A 20,588-nucleotide genomic window follows, 5' to 3' on the forward strand; every position below is an offset into this window, starting at 1 on the left:
ACTTATGAATTGGATTGTTGGGTCACATAGTATGCAAAGGTTTAAACTGATTAGGTAAAGCCAAACCTTTTCCTAAAGTGGGTATAGAATTTTTTGTTCCTTCCTGCAATATAAGAAATTTCATTTGTTTGATGCCCTTAAAAAATGTTGAAAATCCACAACTTTTTATTGTTACTTAAAAACAGAAGTCTTAAGCTAGTCTGGTGGCTATGTGGTGGCATCTCATTGAAGTTTTAATTTAAAATCTCTAATTACTAATGCATTTGAACACTTTTCCCAATATTTGTTGGTCATTTAGATATCTGACAAATATTCATTTCAAGTCATTGCACACTTATTTTAGTTTATCTTTTTCTTATTGATTTCTAGGGGTTTGTTATATTGTCTGCATCTGAGCCCTTTATAAGTTATATGTGTTTACAATTTTTTCCCATAGCTTAGATTGCTTTTCAAATAGCAGTGTTATTGCCCACATGGAAATTCCAAATTTTAATGTATTTCAACTCATTGGTGTTTTTTTTTATGGTTTATAACTTTTTGCTCTATACACAAACTCTTCACCTATGCCAGGACCTTGAAGATGGTCTTCTATACACCTATTTTGTTGTACACATTTTCACATTTCAAACTATAACAGACTTGCTTTCCAAAAACAATGTACCCATTTATATTTGCAACAGCAGAGTACATCTTTTACTCTGTATCCTTACATATTGTGCTTATTTCATTTCTCTTTGAATATCTCCTATGAAAGAGTATATTATTTCTACTAAATTCATTGAAACCCACCTTTAAGAAAATGTATTTATAAATGTGATTTTATTATGCACAACATAGAGATCACCATAAAATATCCTATATTCTATTCATTTAAAAATAGATGATCAAGGGCTTTAAAATCAGGAAAAATATTTAGTTAGTTCTGTTAATTTTTCTTTTTATATATTTACTCAGCAAAACATCATAGTTCATTCATTGCCACCACTATTAAAACAGCATTGTGACTTCTGTGGTTTGAAATTCTAGGTGGAAATTTTTATTGTAAATGACATAAAATGAAGGCTAAGTATTCTTGTATTCTTTTTTTATTGCAGAATAGTAAATAAGATTACTGTAGAAGATTAAGTAATTATCTGCTGATGGTAGAATTAGGTAGACATACCAACAGCTAAATTTGGAAACTTAGCTGCAAAATGATGTTGTATCTGACCTTCAAAATCTGAATTAAAAGGCAGTAAAATCTCTTGCATTAAGAAGCATGTGTTGCTGTGAGACACGTTGACAGTAAGAGTGTTGAAGTGGGTTTAGGAGCCATCTTATCATATCCCACGTAAAGACTGTGCTCAGTCTCAAGAGAGGTCTTCCAGATTTAGAAAAAGAAGGAATTCCTTGATCTAGATTCCTCCAACAGTTACTTTAATAGACCCATCCTAAATTGAAAAATGAAATGAAAATATGGGATGAAAAATGATAATTTACTATAAAATGCACAGGCTGCATAAATCACATGTAAGAAAGAAACACTAAATGACAATGAGAGAAAGGAAAGGATGGAGAGAAAGAATGCTTGGCATAAAGAAAAATTTGGACTCATAGCATTTTTCCTGTATTTTCTAAATATACTTAATAAGAGGAATGAAGAGTAGAAGTTCTTTGAAGAATATATATAAAAAAAAACAATAAGAAGAATGGAACTAAAAAGTTCTTTTAGCACACCACTGCCATACCCCCAAGTTATGTTAAGAGGAGAACTTTTTAGCAAGTTAGAACATGGCATCTCATGACCCGAGTGACCTTGAGTGCTACTCAATGTCTGTCTAGGTGCTGGAGGCATGCAGGTGTTACAGTCATCATTTAATAGTTTTTAAACCACTTAATTTTGTGCATAGTTATGTAGTAGATAGAGAAAGGAATTGTTTACCTTTGCACTGTTTTTACAGAGATTTTAATCAAAAGAGTACAGGAGTTACCTTCATTTAAAAGTTAGCTTATGGTCTGGGGCTGTGGCTCAGCGGTAGAGCGCTTGCCTCTCACGTGTGAGGTACTGGTTTCCATCCTCAGCACCACATAAAAATAAGTAAACAAAGTAAAGGTATTGTGTCCATCTACAATTAAAAAGAAAAAAAAAAGAAAGTTAACTTAATTGTGAGTCTAAAGAGGGAGAGCATAGTCCTAGTCAATTCCAGAGAGAAATATTTCTTGAAATAATTTTATTTTTGTTGTTCTTTACTTTAGTTACTTGTGCTAAATTTTATTCTGAATGTCAAAACATAGAAAACTAGAAATGTGCAAATTTAGTTTTAATTGTATTTACTTGCTTAACTATTATTCAAAAGTCATGTAATTTCTTCTTAAACATCATGATTGGTTGCATGAGTAGCAAAAGTGTATTCTGGATAAAATTTAAAAGAACTCGAATTTTACTTTGGGGGAGAGTTTAAGAGTGATTTAATAAATTCTTATAATCAGAAAAAAATATTATACTAAAAGGATTCTATTGAACATTTAGGGAAGCCCCTTCATTTACAAATGCAGCTGAGATGATCTACTCACTAGTAAAAAGCTGGTTATGAGAAAAGATTATTGTTGCCCTCTACTGCACATTTCCTGTCTAGTATGGCCTTCCCACAATGCTACCTCACTTGCTTGTAGCCCCTTGGCTCTCATGCCTGCTGGCTTAGGAAGCCCTGAGTAGACTTCTCAGCCCAGGAAGACGTATTGACACATCACAGGATGAACTCATTGACTGTCCTAAGTGCTTAACAAGCAAAATGAGGATGCCTAATGAGTTTTGTTTGATTGCATTTAGAAAAAGAAAAATAAAGCTATTCTCTACCAATACTCTTCAGGTATGGTGATCCACCTACCTGGCAGAGAGGGCTATAGCTGTTCCCAACCCACAACACAGGGTACAGGATTTCCTCCCTGGTGAATGACAAATGTGTGAAGTTGGGCAACCCTGACAAATGACCCTATTTCTTCTGTTCCCTCCTCCTTTTCCAAATTGAATACAAAATTGAAGGCCTTTTCCAGGTCAGTTTAAACAGTGTTCATTAAACGGGTGTAATCTTTCAATTTCTCTAGAATGTTTCATAGTTTTGTAAAATAAATAATATTTTAAAAAATAAATTTTTAAGGAGTGCTCAGACTTGTGTGATGAATTAATCTGGTTGTGCCTAATGAGCATTAGAAAGGATGTGTACTGGGTGAATAGCAGGAGTTAAGGAGGGATGTGTTATGGTAGAAGGACACAAACAGACTTGGTTCACTCATGGTGCAATATAGCTCTAAGGATTTGCTCAGGCAGTGTGGAAAATTGGAATAGTGTGCTGGAAGGGGCAGTGGTTCTGTAGCCAAAAAGACATCATTTCACTTTTCTTTTGTTAGCCACTTTTTATTGGGCAACCTTGAGAAAGATGTCTGACCTCTCTGTGGAAGATAACTATTATCTTTTCAAAGTGAGAATAATGATAACAGTTAATATTTTCTGAACAATATAACTGGAAGTGCTCTAATTTAATGTACTAATTTGTTTTATTCAAATAACCAACTCACAAGAACAATAGTATCACTATCCCTATTTTATAGGTATGTACACTGAGGCTCAGAAGACTTAAGTAACTTCTATATAACACAAGAAAGTGTCAAACAGGGTTGTTTGAGTTGACACTATCACCCAAGGGCCCACATTCTGAACCATTCTATACCTTCTAGGACTGTACTGAAGATGAATGATAATTTGGAAAATAATACCATACAAATATTAGGTTCAATAGCATGATCAGTAGTATATGCATGATAATCAGGATTTTGCAGAAAAAAGTGTGGATCTTAGAAAAAGTTAAATACTGGGTTTTTTAAAAGGAAAAAAAAATAGTTGTCAAGGCCTAGTAATTGGCTAGTTCATGAACATTTGAAACACATTTTCATATAAATCTGAGTTCCTATAAACCAAACTAAGGAGAAAGTGTGTCTGTACATGTGTTGCAAATGTATATGGGGCTTCAGTCCCTCTCTCCTGTTTCCATCTCAACATTTTGAGACTCTTCTCAGCTTGTTTGTGGAAACAGGAAAATTTACAATAATGTAAATTATCACTGACCTTTGCAAAGCTTTGGGAAGAAAGATAAATGTTTTGTAGGGTCTTGAGTTCTTTTCGTCAGATGGTTTCAAAGATAAAGCATTATTAAACATTAGCTTATAAATACCTCCCCAAAACATTTCAATTTGTCACATCTTGATATTAATTCTGTACAAAGAGCACACTATTTCAAGTGAAGTTGAGTTTAAAAGTCAGAAATATTACTCAGGCACTAAAGATAGTAAGATAGGAAGGACTCTGATGTAGAGAAACAGGCAGGAGTGACTCTTCAGTAAGTCTTGGGGATCTCCTCTTGGAGCAGAAGAGAGCTGAAATCTGCATTGCCTAAAGGAGGCAAGCTTGGGAAGACACAGGTTCATCTTGGCACTGGCCTTGGTACTGTAGCAAGTTTGTATGTTCAATAGACAGATCTGAAAAGACTCACTAAATAAGTGTTTCTGTAAAGAAATATTTTTATTCCTAAGAATTTTATTTTGTAAAAATTTTCATATTTCATAAGCAACTTGCAGAGCTCTTAAGTGCATTAAAATTTATAAACCAGATGGATGCAGTGGTGCATGCTTGTAATCTCAGCAATCATCACAAAATTCACAAAATACCAAGGATTGGAGATGTAACTCAGTGTAAAGTGCCCCTGAATTCATTCCCCAATACCAAAAAAAAAAAAAAAAGAAAGAAAGAAGGAAGGAAGGAAGGAAAGAAAGAAAGAAAGAAAGAAAGAAAGAAAGAAAGAAAGAAAGAAAGAAAGAAAGAAAGACAAAAGAAAACCATAGCTATCCTCAGAGAAAAGTGAAGGAAGCCAGGTTCATCAGCTGAGTATATGCTCATCCTCCAGGAGAAATTGGAGAGCATGGGCACTTGCCCTTACATTCAAAATTTGGAAAAGATTACCAAGAGTTATCTCCAGTTTTTTTTTTTTTTTTTACCTATTTAGTGGAAAAAATAATAAGACCTAGCAAATAGAATTATTGCCATGAACTGTTCTTAGAAAATATGTAGGTATTTTATATATCCCTGGTAGGAATTAGTGTAAGTGGAAAATAAAATAGTCTGGATGATGTTATGCAAAGTTGTTTTTACTGTTTTCATTCTCTTTTGTGCTAGAATTAAAACAATTATTTTTGCTAAAATTTTGAGATGCTATTTTTACTTGTAACACTGATTGTATTTTCATATTAATTAAACATTAATTCAATAGATTTTAGTAAAAATTAACTCAGAGGGCTGGGGTTGTGGCTCAGTGGTAGGGTACTTGGCTCCACGTGTGAGGCACTGAGTTTAATCCTCAGCACCACATAAAAATAATAAATAAAATAAAGATATTATCTACAACTAAAAAACAATTCTCAGAAAACAACTATAAAGTTATGCCTTAGAGCTAGGACATTGCACAAATACTACTGTTTAAGACTTAATTCTCATCTTGGTATGAAGACTACAAGTTATGAGTGATAGCTACAAGCCTATAAGTGTTTCACGCTTATTTTCTCATTCAATGAGCATAGTAGTCGGAAACAGGTATTATTATTTCCATCATTCAGGTGGGGACACTTAGGCACCAATAATTTAAGTAATTTTTGTAAAACCACATGAGTATTCAGATATAGTGCCAAGATTTGACAATAGATCTGTCTTCAAAAGCCAGACGTTGTTCTAGGAAAATGCATTAGGTTTAAGAGACAGAGAGAAAGAGAGAGAAATCCATTTTAATTATCTGTATGTTCTTGGTTAAATTGACTTTTGGATTTGAATCATACAGACTTAATTTTCCATTTGAATGTTAAAAGATAATCTTTGTTATTTTTTAATTCACTGTGAAGTAACAATGCTTGCAAAGGTTTAAAGGTAGGGAAGTACAACCTTTTTATGTCTCTTTGATGAAAGAAATCAAAGGCAAATACATAACCATAAACCTGCTTATCCAGTCTTCTGGGTATATGGCATAATGTGGTTTGACTTAATCCCACTGAGTCATTTAAAATGCTTAATATGAAGTTCATCAATAGGCACCCCTGTCATTTTGCCCAATAAAATACATTTTTCTTTTTGGTATTCATGATTCAAAAGTGGCCCTAAGTGCATGGAAATAAATTTTCTTCCATGTTAAAAATAGACCAAGAATCATTGATACTCAGATTAAACTTTTTTGGTTTCTATGGTTTGCCACTTCCTCTCTTAAGTGTGCCTTATATTCACCAAAAGATCTTACTTGTACACTGAGACTTAGACAGTCATGGCTAATGATTACCTCATGAAGGCAGCCGCATTTGGTAAAATAAATAAACTTTGAGTCCCACTTTTTGCTATTCTCCTTGAAGTGCATGCAAGAATGATAAATATTATGTTTCCAGAGCAAAAACAAAACAAAACAAAAATGTGCAACACTATCTTCTCTTGAAAGATTGAGTGATGCCACTACAAAATACCATCACGTGAAATCTGAAAACAAATGGCCTCACAGTCTAGCAGGAAGAAAAGAGAAATGTCTTGCGTATACATTGAAGAGCCATTGTGTTTATGATGAGCCTAGGACTTTCAAAGCTGCAGGAAACATGGTTGGATTCTTTATGCTTCTCTTGAAAAGAATCAAAGGATTGCTCCATTACTATGTAGGAGCACACTCCCAAGGACTGTTTAAATCTCCTCTCTAGCAGCTGAATGCTGCAGAGTCACTGACCTTCTATTTTAGACTGTGTCAGGGGACAGAGATACAAGAAAAAAGGAGACAGGGGGATTTCTGCATTGAATGTCTGACGGATGTGTTTGAAGTGAAAGGAACATGCCTCTACTGTCCTCTAGAGTTCTCCAACCTTGTTTCTTGTTTTCAAGCCAAATGCAATAACTTGTCTAAACAATGAGTCACACTGGGCTAAATAATATTTAGACAAAACATCTCTCTCTCTCGCTTTAGGAAAACATCTGTATATCTTGTGGTTCATAAAGTCTGGCTCCTTAAAATTGAGATTTTATAGCGTACAGTTTATTATATTTTCTCTGTGTTCAAGTGAAAATGGAGTTAAGAATGCATCAATTGAAAACATAGTTCAAGAATTTGGCTTGTGGGGGGAGCTGGGCTGCTAAATTCCAAATTGTCTTGCTAAAAGTTGTGGGTGGCCTTTCATCATTCCAAGGGAATCTAGAGATAGAGAAGTTTTGGCAATACGTGATTGTTTCCAGTTAGTAATTTGTATTTCCTCTTGCCTAGTTCAACATTTTGTTAGTTGCAATGCAACCCGACTCCTGTTTGAGAAAATATGTAAATCACAGTGGTCCATAAAGAAAGTTTTCCCTACTTGTTTCTTGATCAAAGAGTAATTATAATTCTTTAAACTGTAAGGACACCAAAATAATTCCTTAGCGTTATCAGACTCTTACTTCTATTTGAATACAGCATGGAGAAGAATATTAATAAGTCAAATTTTTTTCTAGGACTTCTTTCTGTGTATGTGTGTTTTTATGCAGACATCTTATACTTTAGATATATAATTTTTTTATTCTACAATTCACTTAATATTTTATCAAAAATAATCTTCCAAGAACTCTTTATTAGCTGAATTATCTTTAAAAAAAAACTTACATGTGATTATGTCCTACACTTTCTCAAATTTTTTCATTGGCATCTCAAGTGACTTGGGAAAAATCCAAACATTTTGGTTTGACATTCAAGAAGTTTGTACGTAGTTTTGCATGTTGTTTGGCTCCTCATTTCTGCTCAGAAATCCCCACACAAATCTGCTTCTTTATCAATTCCAAAAACTTCAGATCATCCTTTGAATCCTCTGCCTCAGGTTGCCAAACAAGCTCCTTCCACTCTATGTAAAATGCTTATGTCTTTATTAGCTCATTATTTATCCTTTAGGTCACAATTTACATCACACTTCCTCACAGCAGTTTTTTCTGACCCCTGATATAAGGCAGCTGCCCTGGTTGTCAAAATTTATCCTGTCTTCTAGTATAGTTTGTGCATTTATTACTGTGATTTTTAGTTTAATATTAACAGTGGCTCAACTAATATTTGTAGAATGAGGAGATAAATTCAAGCACTTCCCTCTAAGATTTCCTGGTTATGTCCAGTAAGTCTTCATCTTCCTTTTCCAGTGCTCCCCCTACTTCTGAAGGTATCTTCTTCTGCAGTGGTTTACGTATCTCCAATTTAGGCTGTCCTCTTGGAGTGGAGACCAAAACTTTTCATCCTTTTACCAAGGCCCTGTCTCATATACTATCTATCAAATGAGTGTGTAAATATAGGCCTCAATGAGCATTCTTATTTTGTTTAGAGCCTGCTGCATTATATACAAACACAAGCTTGATGTCATGGGGACCCATGTCATAAAGGAGCAGAGAACTTTATGTGGATAAGATGAACAAGAGACCTCACTCAGCACATGGGATCTCCTATTCTTCTTGCTATAATTCTAGTATTCTGAGTAGGAGTTCCATTGGAAGGCTTAGAGGTATAGAAGCAAGTTTTATTGAAAGCTTAGAAACTCTCTATATAAGACATACTTTGTGACAGAGAAGTGTTGAATTTTATTGTCAGAATCTTGCTTCTGTGGTTCCACTGTGGTCACTTTGGGAGCTGGGAGTGGAGAATAGGGTCTAGTGTGTTCCTTCTTCCCTGAGGTTTTGCTAGCATGAAGCACCATGCTGCTTCTCCATCCCTGCCCACCACATCCATTGGTCTAAAGTATTGCCTGTCTTTAAATTTTTGTCTCACTACTTATGGACTTTGATATTTGTGTTTTACAATATTTGACTACCAGTTTTATTTTATGAGGATGAACTTTTCATAATTGTTTTCATATTGAATATAGACTGCTTTTAAAACTAACAGCATAAGAAAATGTTTTTCATATCTGAAAGTTCCTACATAAACAATTGTAATAACAGCATAATATTATATTTAGTAGAGGTACACTCATTGACAGCAATTTCAACTGTAATTATATACTCCAACCCTCTTAACTTTAAAATTTTTTTTTTTTTGCCTTTCTCTTATGTTTCCATGTTTTATTCACCACCTTAGACCCACTGTTCTGAGCACTTTGCCCCACAGCTGCTCCCCCAGAGGTGTCAAGAGCTCTAGAAAGGAGGTGTCAAATGAAGTGCTTTCTCCTCCACAAGTTTATCTCCCTTGTTTACATCTTAAGTGGACACTCAGAAACTGAGGCCTTCCTGACCTAGGAACACCACTGATGCTGACATCTCAGTGTATCCATGTTTTCTCCCCATGGTTTAGCAATAAATTCAGATCAGTTCTGCTTTCCAGAGGTACTTCCTGTTGTTTCAGTCTGTCACCTGAACTATTCCCTAATCGAATATTCTTCCTACCCTGAGATAGAATGTGGCCCTTGCTTTCCAAGCAAGATGTCATGAATGGCACCTAAAGTAATTGAAATCTGCTTTTATTTTTTTCCAAGTGAGCTTAAAAGAAGAAAAATTAGAATTTAAGATTCTCTATTTTATTGAACCACACAACAGAAATGGAATCTGTCTTAGGTAAGATAATAAAAAAATGAGGTTTTTTTTGTTTGTTTGTTTTGTTTTATCTTCATTTATCCAGAAAATGCACAGCGGCATTAATGTGGCTATATTTCTAAGATAAGTTTTTAAACACCCATTTTTCCTGCCACATTTATTATAAAATGAAATATTCATTGCATTAGCTAAATGGATATTCTATCAGAAAATATGTGGATAATGCTTGTAGCAGATAATATTTTCAAATAGTGAAAAAGCAGTACTTTTTTTTAGATAGTTTTATTGTTGCAGGGAAAATTAGATATTGTCTGGTTACTAAATAGTCTCCTACTTTTTACAATGAAGATGAAGGACTTAAGGTACAGCAGTGGTGTAGATGGGGATATTGGGGAAAGTCCTGTACTGGCAAAAGATGAAAATAGAACTTCAACCCCTGTAAACTAATCCCAAAGTGCCTCCCAACACCAAGACTTATACCCTACATTTTAAATTTTTTTTTCTAATTAGTTATATATGACAGTGCAATGCATTTGACCCATCATACATAAGTGAAGTATAACTTCTCATTTGTCAGGTTATAAATGATGTAGAGTTACACAGATTATTTAATGATATATGCACTTAGGGTAATAATGTCCTTGTCATTCTACTATCATTCCTACCCTGTGCCCCATCCTTCCCTTTACTCCCCTCTGTCTAGTCCAAATTACCTATATTCTTCATGCCTACCTTATTGTAAATTAGCATATCAGAGAAAACATTCAACCTTTGGTTCTTTAAGATTGGCTTATTTCGCTTAGCACACATAATTTTCTCTAATTTCATTCATTTACCAGCAAATGCCATTATTTCATTCTTCTTTAAAGCTGATTAATATTTCATTGTCACACCCCACTTTTTTAAAAAGATGTATGTTTTTTAAAAAAATCTTTATTTTTATTTATTTATTTATTTTTTATGTAGTGCTAAGGATCAAACCCAGGGCCTCAGGAGTACAAGGCAAGCGCTCTACCACTGAACTACAACCCCAGCCCTCACACCCCACTTTTTAATCATGTAAATTATTTCACAAAAGCACCTATGTTCTAAAATTTGATGATTATTTTTTTATCATTTTTTGATTAATGCTCATATCTTTAATTCACCAACATTAAAAGATCTTAAAACTCAATATAGCAGGAAAAAAAGGTAGAATGTTATTGAAGAAAAAGCTTGGTCCCTTATTCAGAATCAGTTGTAACCTGAAAAGACAAAATGGATCTTAACAAGTCATAGAGTGTCATCCCCATCCCCAGCTCATGGCATTTTGAACCAGTTTCAAATGGTCTACCAGGCAGCCATCCAGAGAAGAGAAAACCACAAAAAAGAAATACATAAATATCAGCAGGTCTGAGAATTCACATAAAGGGTCAGGAACATTTTAATGAAGCAGCCTTATTTAAATTGCAGTGAAACTGTTATTCTAGTTATGAGTAGGAGTTAGAAGATAGGAAAAATCTTGTAAGAGGACTAACATATCGCAAGGCTCCGAGGCAGAAAGGGGCACTGTAAGTTATGAGATATGAAAAGAAGGGCAAGAATACAAAGAAAATACGCCAGCAGTGATGATTGACATTTCTAGTGAGGTCATCTTAAACCAGATCAGGCCAGGTCTTGAAGGATGTGTTAAAAGTTTGGATTTGATCCTAAAAGTAATAGAAAGTCATTCAAGACAGTTAAGAAGAGGCGATGTAAGAGTACAATGACCATATAACTTATCATCCAAACATGAATCTTTTGAGAATGAAAAGGGGCACTATTGATTATTATGCCAGGAAAACAAGCATGAACTGGGGCTGTCTGGGGCAAACCAGAGCAAGACTTTGTCTTTATAAAGGCTCCTGTATGTTGGCTAATCTTCCCTCTGATGCAATGCCTGGGAAATACACCCCGTGTTCACCATGGCCTTTCTCTGGCCAGGCTCCCTGAATTGTGTCTCTCATTCCTTCTTTCATGCATCTGGCATTTTGCTTCCACTCAGCTAATCATGCCCATCTCTCAAGAAACATAGAAAAGCGGAACCTTTTATCTTCTGCGTGAACTAAGCCTGACCCACTTTTGTGCAGCCTCCTGGACCTCCTGGGATGGTGTGGTGAGCATAGTAGAGTGGCGCCCAGCTCAGCAAACCATCCTAAGATTTGATGGTTTTCAAGTTGTTTGCAGTGTGGTTTCCTCCTCTCCCCAATGGGCAGTCTAGATTAGGGAGGCTGAGGAATTTCTTGGACTTTATTGGATATTGGACAAACTCATGTTCAGGGCAAGAACACAATAGAAACTCTACAAATAAAGGATGAGGTTGTCCATCTGATTAGAAAAGCAAGAATGTATCTGATGGAATTCAGAGACTAAGAACGGACATTGCTTTGAATGGTGGATCTTACTGTGTGACTTTGTTAGGTTGCTTAAATACACTGAATTTTTGTTTCTTTGTATGTGGAACTAGAAAAATATTAGGACTTAATGCAGATGCTTTGAATGACAATTAAATGAAATAAGTATATAAAGCACCCAGGACAGTAACTCCTACTGGTGAGCCCATGGATATCGTTACTTGGGTTTATTAATTTTGAGCAAATGTGGTTTTAACAACATGCCTTCTGGTCTCTGTTTACTTTAGAAATTAGTTGCTGTAGTTTCAGTCAGGTAAAGTTTCACTGCTCTTGTCTTTATCTGAAATTTTCCTTTTTTTTTTTTTTTTTTTTAATTTTTTTTATTGGTTGTTCAAAACATTATAAAGCTCTTGACATATCATATTTCATACATTAGATTCAAGTTGGTTATGAACTCCCAATTTTACCCCAAATACAGATTGCAGAATCACATCGGTTACACATCCACATTTTTACATAATGCCCTATTAGTAACTGTTGTATTCTGCTACCTTTCCTATCCTCTACCATCCCCCCTCCCTCCCCTCCCATCTTCTCTCTCTACCCCATCCACTGTAATTCATATCTCTCCTTGTTTATTTTCCCATTCCCCTCACAACCTCTTATATGTAATTTTGTATAACAATGAGGGTCTCCCTCCATTACCATGCAATTTCCCTTTTCTCTCCCTTTCCATCCTACCTCATGTATCTGTTTAATGTTAATCTTTTCTTCCTGCTCTTCCTCCCTGCTCTGTTCTTAGTTGCAGGTGAAGTTCAGTTTCTAACCCAGTTGCAAAACCTTAAGCCTCAGGGAGAGGATGGTCATTTGAGCCCACTCTACTTAACATTCTTCTGAGATAAGACTTTCAGGAGAGGAAATTATCCTGTCAGTAGCACTATCTTTTAAGTAAAAGGTATCCCAAGGATTTACTTTGAAATCTGTAGTGTGCATTCTGCCTGAAGCAGAGTTAAGTTTATAATGGGGCGATGCTACACTGGGGTAGCCAAACAAAATAACAGAACATAGGTAAGACTTAAAATTGTCACAAGGTCAAATCTTCGTAGCTGTTTCCTCTACTTGAGCAAAATATCCAGCCTTGTGTGATAAGAACTCAATAAATATGTGTTGAATAAAAAATCAATAGTGCATTATGAGCTTTAAATATAATTAATAATTCATTATTGCATATGCTTCTAAATGAGAGACTTTTGGGAAGTGGTTTTCAATCAAATGATTTTTTGCCTATTTTGGAATTTTATGAAAGACCAATAACAATGTATTCTGAGTTTATGAGCTCCCTTTCTATGTAGTCTAACAAATGTATATTATTCATTATAAAAGGTAACACTATAAACACCCCCAATAAGATTACATTCCAGGGCACATAAATGAGATTCTTAAGGACTTAGTCACCTCAGGAATATTAAAATCTCTGGCTTAACAGAAACCAAAGGTTAGTTCTTATGTGACTGGAATGAAGTGTTATTGACAGATAAAAAAATATTACTGTATATTGATTGTTTTGATTTTTAATGGCTATAGCAATACACTGACTATACTTAAGTAGACTCAGAAGTTTACAATGCTAGTGTTTATATTTTGGGGAATGCATTGTTCTAGTTTGGGTTAAATTCTCAAGTCTCACAGTGGCTTCCATTACAAAGCAAAATCTATGTGGACACATGAACTTTAGGTGAGCATATTGTGCTGTAAAATTTCACTCAGAAAACATTGGCATAGAAGGGATTGCAGTAATTTTCCATCATGGAACTCTACAATAATGCAGAGTCCAGGACAGAAACATGCTCTATTTTTTTCTTTTTTTTTAATACTGTTTCCCAGGAGATTTTCCCAGGAACTTGGAGACCTATGTTGCCCTTTATGGGGCTGCATTTTCTAATCCGACTTCCTCTCAGCCAAGTCTCTTCTCAATCAGTTGAGCATGTCCTGAGAAACAACACAACCAGCTGTACCTCTGATGCTGTAAAAAAGAATGACATCATTAAGATTAAAAGAAATGTAAGACAGTTCCATTCTTGGACTTGTTTAGATGAGGAACTAATAATTGTGATTTCTTTCTCTCCCTGGGACCACACCATTAAATCAGTCATTTAGTACAATGGTGGACAAGTAATTGAAACACTCATTTACAGAAGATGGATCTACATTGAATCAAAATGATAGATTCTTGGGTCATTCTTTTTATAGATAAAACTCTCATTGCTTTGAACTCATCTCTTTATTCTAAAAAAAGAGTAAAATGTAATTTCCTCAAGTCCCAAAATTTAATCATTGGTACTAACAGCAATTTAAATAGCATTTTAACAAAATAGCCTAGGCTCCTATCATGACAAGGGCACTTCTGAAGTAAATCTTCCTTGGTTAACAGCTGTCACACAGTAAATGAGATACAGATAATTAAATCTGAAAATGCTTTATGGCTCAGGAACATGAATTAAAAATCCTTGGACCAGAAATGTCTTTAAGTTGATGTGATTATTGCTCCCTCTGGTATTTGAATTAATGCAAAATATTGATTATTTTCTAATGAAACAGGTAAAGAAGAGAACTGCCATTGTTTGTTACTTGCAAACAAAAATCAATTGAGGCTATTTTCCTAGCTAATAACTCATTCTTGGCTCTATTTCAGTATGGATTAGGAAAAGAAAGAGAAAAGAAAACAGAATATTTTGAAAAAAATAAATCTTAACTATACATTGGGATAAATTGTGCCTTTCTTTTATCTCCCCCCAATCTCATATAAAATCATTTCATATCCTTGATTCTAAGTGTTTGTTGCAGCAACTCTTCCTTCCCGTTTCTAGTATATCTGGAGTTTATCAGCATCATGTTTTGACAACTAAAACTCTCTTAGTCTTTCTCACACTACAAAGTGATTCCGTATACTCAATTTATTTCCCTTAAGAATGTATTATTTTATTATTGTATTCTCCTCAAGTAATTTAAGTAGATTCTCTCTTTTTCCTCTCTCATGTGAAGACTTGTTCTTACTTTGTTGGTTGAGTATGGATGTCTCACCCCAAATCTCAAATAGGTAACCTGTGTAACTAGCATCACTGTAACTAAGGTTCACTTAATAGGTACTACCAATTTAAACCTCCCTGCAACCCAGTGAGACATGTTTATTATCATCCTTACTTTACAGATGAGAATGCTGGGATTCAGAGAGACATATAAGTACATATCAAAATGAAATGGTAAAGCCAGGATTCAGACCCTTTCCAGTGGTTGGGTCCCAGAGGCAAGAACTCAGTCATTTTATTGCTTTATTCTATTTGTTTCACTGGAGAATTATTTATACAAAAGATACTAATTCGAATCTCTTCTGCTGCCCAAGCTATAACCTACCCAAAATGTTTGCACAACTGTGAATTACATTCCTTCAGTGAAAAGCAAGCTTGGTAACACACTGGGAATTTAGACAGAATGAAGGCAATCTGGCCTTTGAGGGACACTTGTTGATCCTGAGTTCTGTACCATGTACTTGGCTCTCAGAAAGTTTTCTATTATCCTTAACCTCTGCTCTACCATGGTCCGACCATTTTCCTGCATGATATCTATCCCCACCCATCACCTCTTTTACCCTCCTCATAAAGAAACTGTCCCAGTTTCTGGGCCAGTGGCAACACCTGTTAGCTGTGTCACCATTCTGTCCATGATGTCTAATGAGGCTCAAAAACTGGAAGGTCAGCACACTCTCCTGTGCCCAGCGCCAGTCTCATTTGCAAAGATCTATATCAATACCTGACTGTGTTTTGTTCTTGTCTCTCCTTGTGATTGTGCTTTTCAAGAGTCTTCTGAAAAAGTTTTTCTCAGTTAGTTTTCCACATTAAAAATCACATCTTTTACTATTATATGAACTGTTTATCTGAGAATTAGGCTTTAATATTATGTGTTAATAATTTCATGGATGTGACTTCCTTAAGTTAAAAAAAAGCTAAAGGGAAAACATGTATTTATTTTACCTAAATGTCTTCTTTTTTATATAAATGATGCAAACTTAACATGAATACTAATAACAGTAATATGAATTGTAATTTATTGAACACTTTTTCTTACTCATTACAAATATTTACATGTATTATTTCAGTTGATTTTCATGGGAATTCTCAGTTCCCAAGGCACTGTTATTGTTGCTTTTTACAAAAAAGAAAATTGGTTACCTAACAGAGAAGTTAATATCACAGGAAGTTGGGCACCACAGCCACTGATATCATTGGCTGAAACTACCTGGAGGAGATTATGTTAAACAGTCTGAACTGGTTTGCCAAGAAAACAGGTCAAATTTGTGACTTCTCTATCTTCTCATGTAAGATATATCTCACAGAATGTAGTTCTTGATGTCTATTAGTGTCATTTATTTGCACTTTGGTTTGTCAAACTATAGCCATATCAAAGTTTCTCGAAATCTGATTTGATTCTATACCTAAAAATTTAGAATCCGTTCATCATGGGAGCAGTAATCTCAAAAAGCAGTCTTGTTCTTAGAGTTTCTCATTCTCTTAAGATCATAGTCAAAAGAACAACAACAACAAAAATTCTAAATCGCTTGATAGAAAAGTCTTAAATTGTTCAAAGGAACATTTTGCCTGCAGACAAAATTGGGTCTGCTACAGTGGTTATTGGCTGCTTTTATTGTCATAATACCTTCATTGTTCTTAAAGAACAGCTACTAAGGCACATATTTAATGTAAAAGACGTTACAAGAACATGAGTCACAGATCATTCAGATGCTTAAAATATAAAGATTCAGATATTTGAAAAATGCATATTTTCCCTTGATACATTCATAGGCATTCTATCATTTAAAATTATTGCCTCTTGAATACAATATAATGAAAAAATAGATATATTTTCAAATTATTTATAGAAAAATATACTACTGACTAAAATTATGTTGAGGAAGTAAGCAAATTATTTAGAGTAGGACATGATTCTAAAATGCTAAATGTAGTACATATTAGAATAAAACATTTATAGAAAATAAGACATTCTCACTGATGTTGGTTTTGTTTTCTGTTCTACTACTATACATTTTTCTGATTCATCTATTTTAACTATGTGGGCAGTTTTGAACAATGACATCCACTCATAAAACAAACTTGAGATTATTGCAAACATGCATAATTTGAATCACATAGTATCACTGCAAACTTTAACACTGAATTGTTGATTTATTTGTTTTTACTTCAGCATAAAGGCCATAATTTAAAATGTCCATTAACATATCTCCACTTTAAAATAAGGGTTACTGTAGGAGAAAAACATATCTTTGACATTTTTGGGTAAATATTCTTGTAAGACTTTTCATTGAAATAGTAGAATTATAGAGCCAAGACATTCTAGTTTTACATGAGCTTTTTACTATTGCAGAACTCCGGGACACCAAGACCTCTGAGTACTTCAGCCTGTCCCTCCACCCTTTAGACTACAGGATACTTCTAATGGATGAAGATCAGGATCGGATCTATGTGGGCAGCAAAGACCACATTCTCTCCTTGAATATTAACAATATAAGTCAAGAACCCTTGAGTGTAAGTTTGTCATTTTCATGAGGGCCATTTTGACCTTCTGGGGGCCTTTTTTTTTTCTTTAAGAATTTCAAATATAATGAATATGTATTTCTTTAGAATAATAGAAAACACTGGACACATGTCATATATACATAAGCAGTTTTTATATCATGCTCTGAAAATGTATGAGTTCAGTTCTCTCTGTCTAGATTCATAGTTTTTATTAAACAAAAACCTGGAGCTACATGAGAAAAATGCTCCCTGTGTTCACATATGTACAAAGAGAAAAAGAGCCACATGGGGTATAGCATGAAAGAAATGGTCAATTTCAAGGAAGACCCACCTCATCAGATTTATGTCATCCACACAGGATTTGAAAGGAACACCAGTATCCGGTATATAGTTATTTGAACAAGTGTGGCCTTTAATCTCACAACAAAATAACTGAACTTCATTTGAGTAAAGAAATAAGGAAGATTAATTAAAGGAAAGAAAATTTTGTATTTATCATGTTAAATGAGCAACAAGCTAATAAATGAAGAAAAAAAAAAAAAAGCAGTCATTACTGTTATTCCTGACCCCAGACAAGACAATATTATCTTAGAACACTAGCGCAGCATTTCAGAGACACTCGTGGATTTTACCTGAGCTCTTTTAGCTGTTAAAGGAGGAAGGGGCCCTTTTAAGCAAATCTACTAGTTAGCTCTGTGGCTTACTAAAAATAATATTAAACTTAAGATAGTATATTGTGAATGCACAGTGATATAAGTAGTTGGAAAAGTATGCCATGAATGAAAATGAGCAAAATGTGTGTTGATTGTGTACCTCTATGTTAATAATGGCCTAATTTTAATATACAGTTAGTAAATGTGTATCATTATTAGGTGGCTTTTGTTGAAGATAAAAATTGATGAAAGAAACAGAAAGATAGTTGTTATAATAACATAATAATGAGTTCATAGGATGAAAGACAAAGGAATCTTAAAGCAAAAATATGAAAATACCTTAAGGAAATCAGTTAGCAAAAAGTCAATGAACTGCATTGAGCTGTCATATATCCAAGTGAGATTATGCAACCTATTTTCCTTTCTGAGCAGGTTTTCTGGCCAGCATCTGCAATCAAAGTTGAAGAGTGCAAAATGGCTGGCAAAGATCCTACAGTGAGTATTTTTTTAAAAGCAGCACATTACTTTAAATATTTGGTCTTGAGGTCCATGCACTTTGAGAGCAGACAAAAATGAGACAAAGAGTGTTGGAGTTTTAAATCCTTGGCTAGACAGATGTTGAAAATGTAGATATAAAGAGATTTGAATTCTTACACCATATGTAGTTTTGGAATTCCTGACTGGGTAAAAATTTCCTGCCTTGCTTTTATTATTTCATATAGACACTTTTCATGATGGATTTCTATAATAACCCCTGTTCCAAGTGGATCCAGACTGCAGAATTCTTAGCAGGCTGCTGAAGTAATGATAATACAAGTATCTGGAGCTGCTCCCAGATACCATGTGCACTTTTCCAAAGATTCTTGGTAATGAACCAGTGGTGAGCTGGCACATTCCAGAGATGTAAATCACCAGTGATGAATGGTACCTTTGTTGATTCAAAATAACCATAAAAATCATCTAGATAGTAGTATTGATGAATATTCATCATGTTTCTTGTGCAAATTGTATTTCTTTAAGTGCTGTTCAGTGTAGAGTCAAGTAAGACATCTGTGTCGATTTCTGTCAATGACATTATTAACACATTAAGTTATTCTTGAAAATTATAGAAGAAATGCATGAAGCCAAACTTTAATGTACAGAAGCCATGTAATGTTTACTAAGCACATATGTCATTTTATATTTTGGTCTCAAACATGAAAAATAACATGGGAGAACAAAGTATCCAAATTGCCCACTCTTGCAAATGATTTGGTGAAGAGGTTCCTTCCTTTTTTCCTTGCTTCCTTCCTTCCTGTCTTCAATTATTTATTCAATAAATGCTGATTGAGCACCTGTTTTAAGTCTGGCATAGTGCCAGTTGGTGGAGACATAATTTGTGCAAAACCAAACACAATTCTGGCTTTAATTAGCTTTATTATCTTGTTGCAGAAGTCAACCACCTTAATCAAATGAGCATAAAAATATATGAGAAGTAGGGAATGAAATGGAAATATGGTGATTGGGTAAAACTAGACACATATCCAGGTCTGAGGTCATATCAAGTTAGTGTCAAAAGTCTTGAAAAAGCACTTATTTTGCAGTTCAGGGAAGACATACTGGTAGGAGTGACATCCGTGCTCTGAGGTGGAGGAAGGAGTGTTCTGGAGCTTTGTCAGGCTTGGCCAGTTGTTGAGAAAAGCCACTCAACTTCCATTGACTCTTCAGACAGTCACAGGTATAAAGATCCAAAAATGTCTGGTTCAATGGGGAGCCATGGAAGACTCTGGAATGGAATCACCAAGTACACAAGGAATTTTATCAAGAGAGATTTACCAGGATTGAGTCAATTCTGGGTCTAAATTTTTCAATTCTATAATTCATCCAATGAGAAGAATTTAAAAGAAGACAGAGATATTTGCTGGGAAACATTTGCTATCCAAGGAATCTCCTGTACCATAAACTAGAGGAAAAAATGAAAAGATGTTTCCCATGCATGTATATCTGATCACGTCTTGCCTTTTACCAAAGTACTATCCTGGACAATATATCTGAATTTGTCCTTTCTGCAAGACAATTTACATTTTCCATTGATAGAAACTGCCAAAGGCAAAATATGTAGACTATAGATATGTGGTATGTTCTGTTTCCCAAAATTGCTCTTAACCTTCCAAAGAATCTTAGCCAAATCCTTTGATTTCTTACTTCCTTTGGCAGAACAGATACCTCTATTGTTTGCCTTAGTATAATTAAGAGTTATCAGGTATAACTTTCAATACATATTTGCCTTCTTCCGTAGGTTATTTTTTTGCTATAGTATCATTAATGGATATCTTTAAATTCTTTCATATCACGAGTTATCGTACTAGTAGAGAGCACTTTTTAAAGTCTCAGCTGTGAAAGGTTTTGTTTGTAC

The 20,588-nt window shown here is 34.6% G+C and overlaps 1 protein-coding gene across 1 annotated transcript in view; it reads left to right on the forward strand.

Annotated features, from left to right (window-relative positions):
* Sema3c (semaphorin 3C) overlaps window positions 1-20,588 on the forward strand; it is a 161,305-nt gene that overhangs the window by 63,871 nt on the left and 76,846 nt on the right. The window contains exons 3-4 of the mRNA XM_046464199.2: window positions 17,389-17,549; window positions 18,626-18,688. Of these exons, the coding sequence (XP_046320155.1) occupies window positions 17,389-17,549; window positions 18,626-18,688 (224 nt within the window). The remainder of the gene's footprint in view (window positions 1-17,388; window positions 17,550-18,625; window positions 18,689-20,588) is intronic.

Source organism: Marmota monax, unplaced genomic scaffold (assembly GCF_021218885.2).
Source record: "Marmota monax isolate L192 unplaced genomic scaffold, Marmota_monax_Labrador192_F-V1.1 WCK01_AAM20220418_F8-fsc00065, whole genome shotgun sequence".
Taxonomy (NCBI): domain Eukaryota; kingdom Metazoa; phylum Chordata; class Mammalia; order Rodentia; family Sciuridae; genus Marmota; species Marmota monax.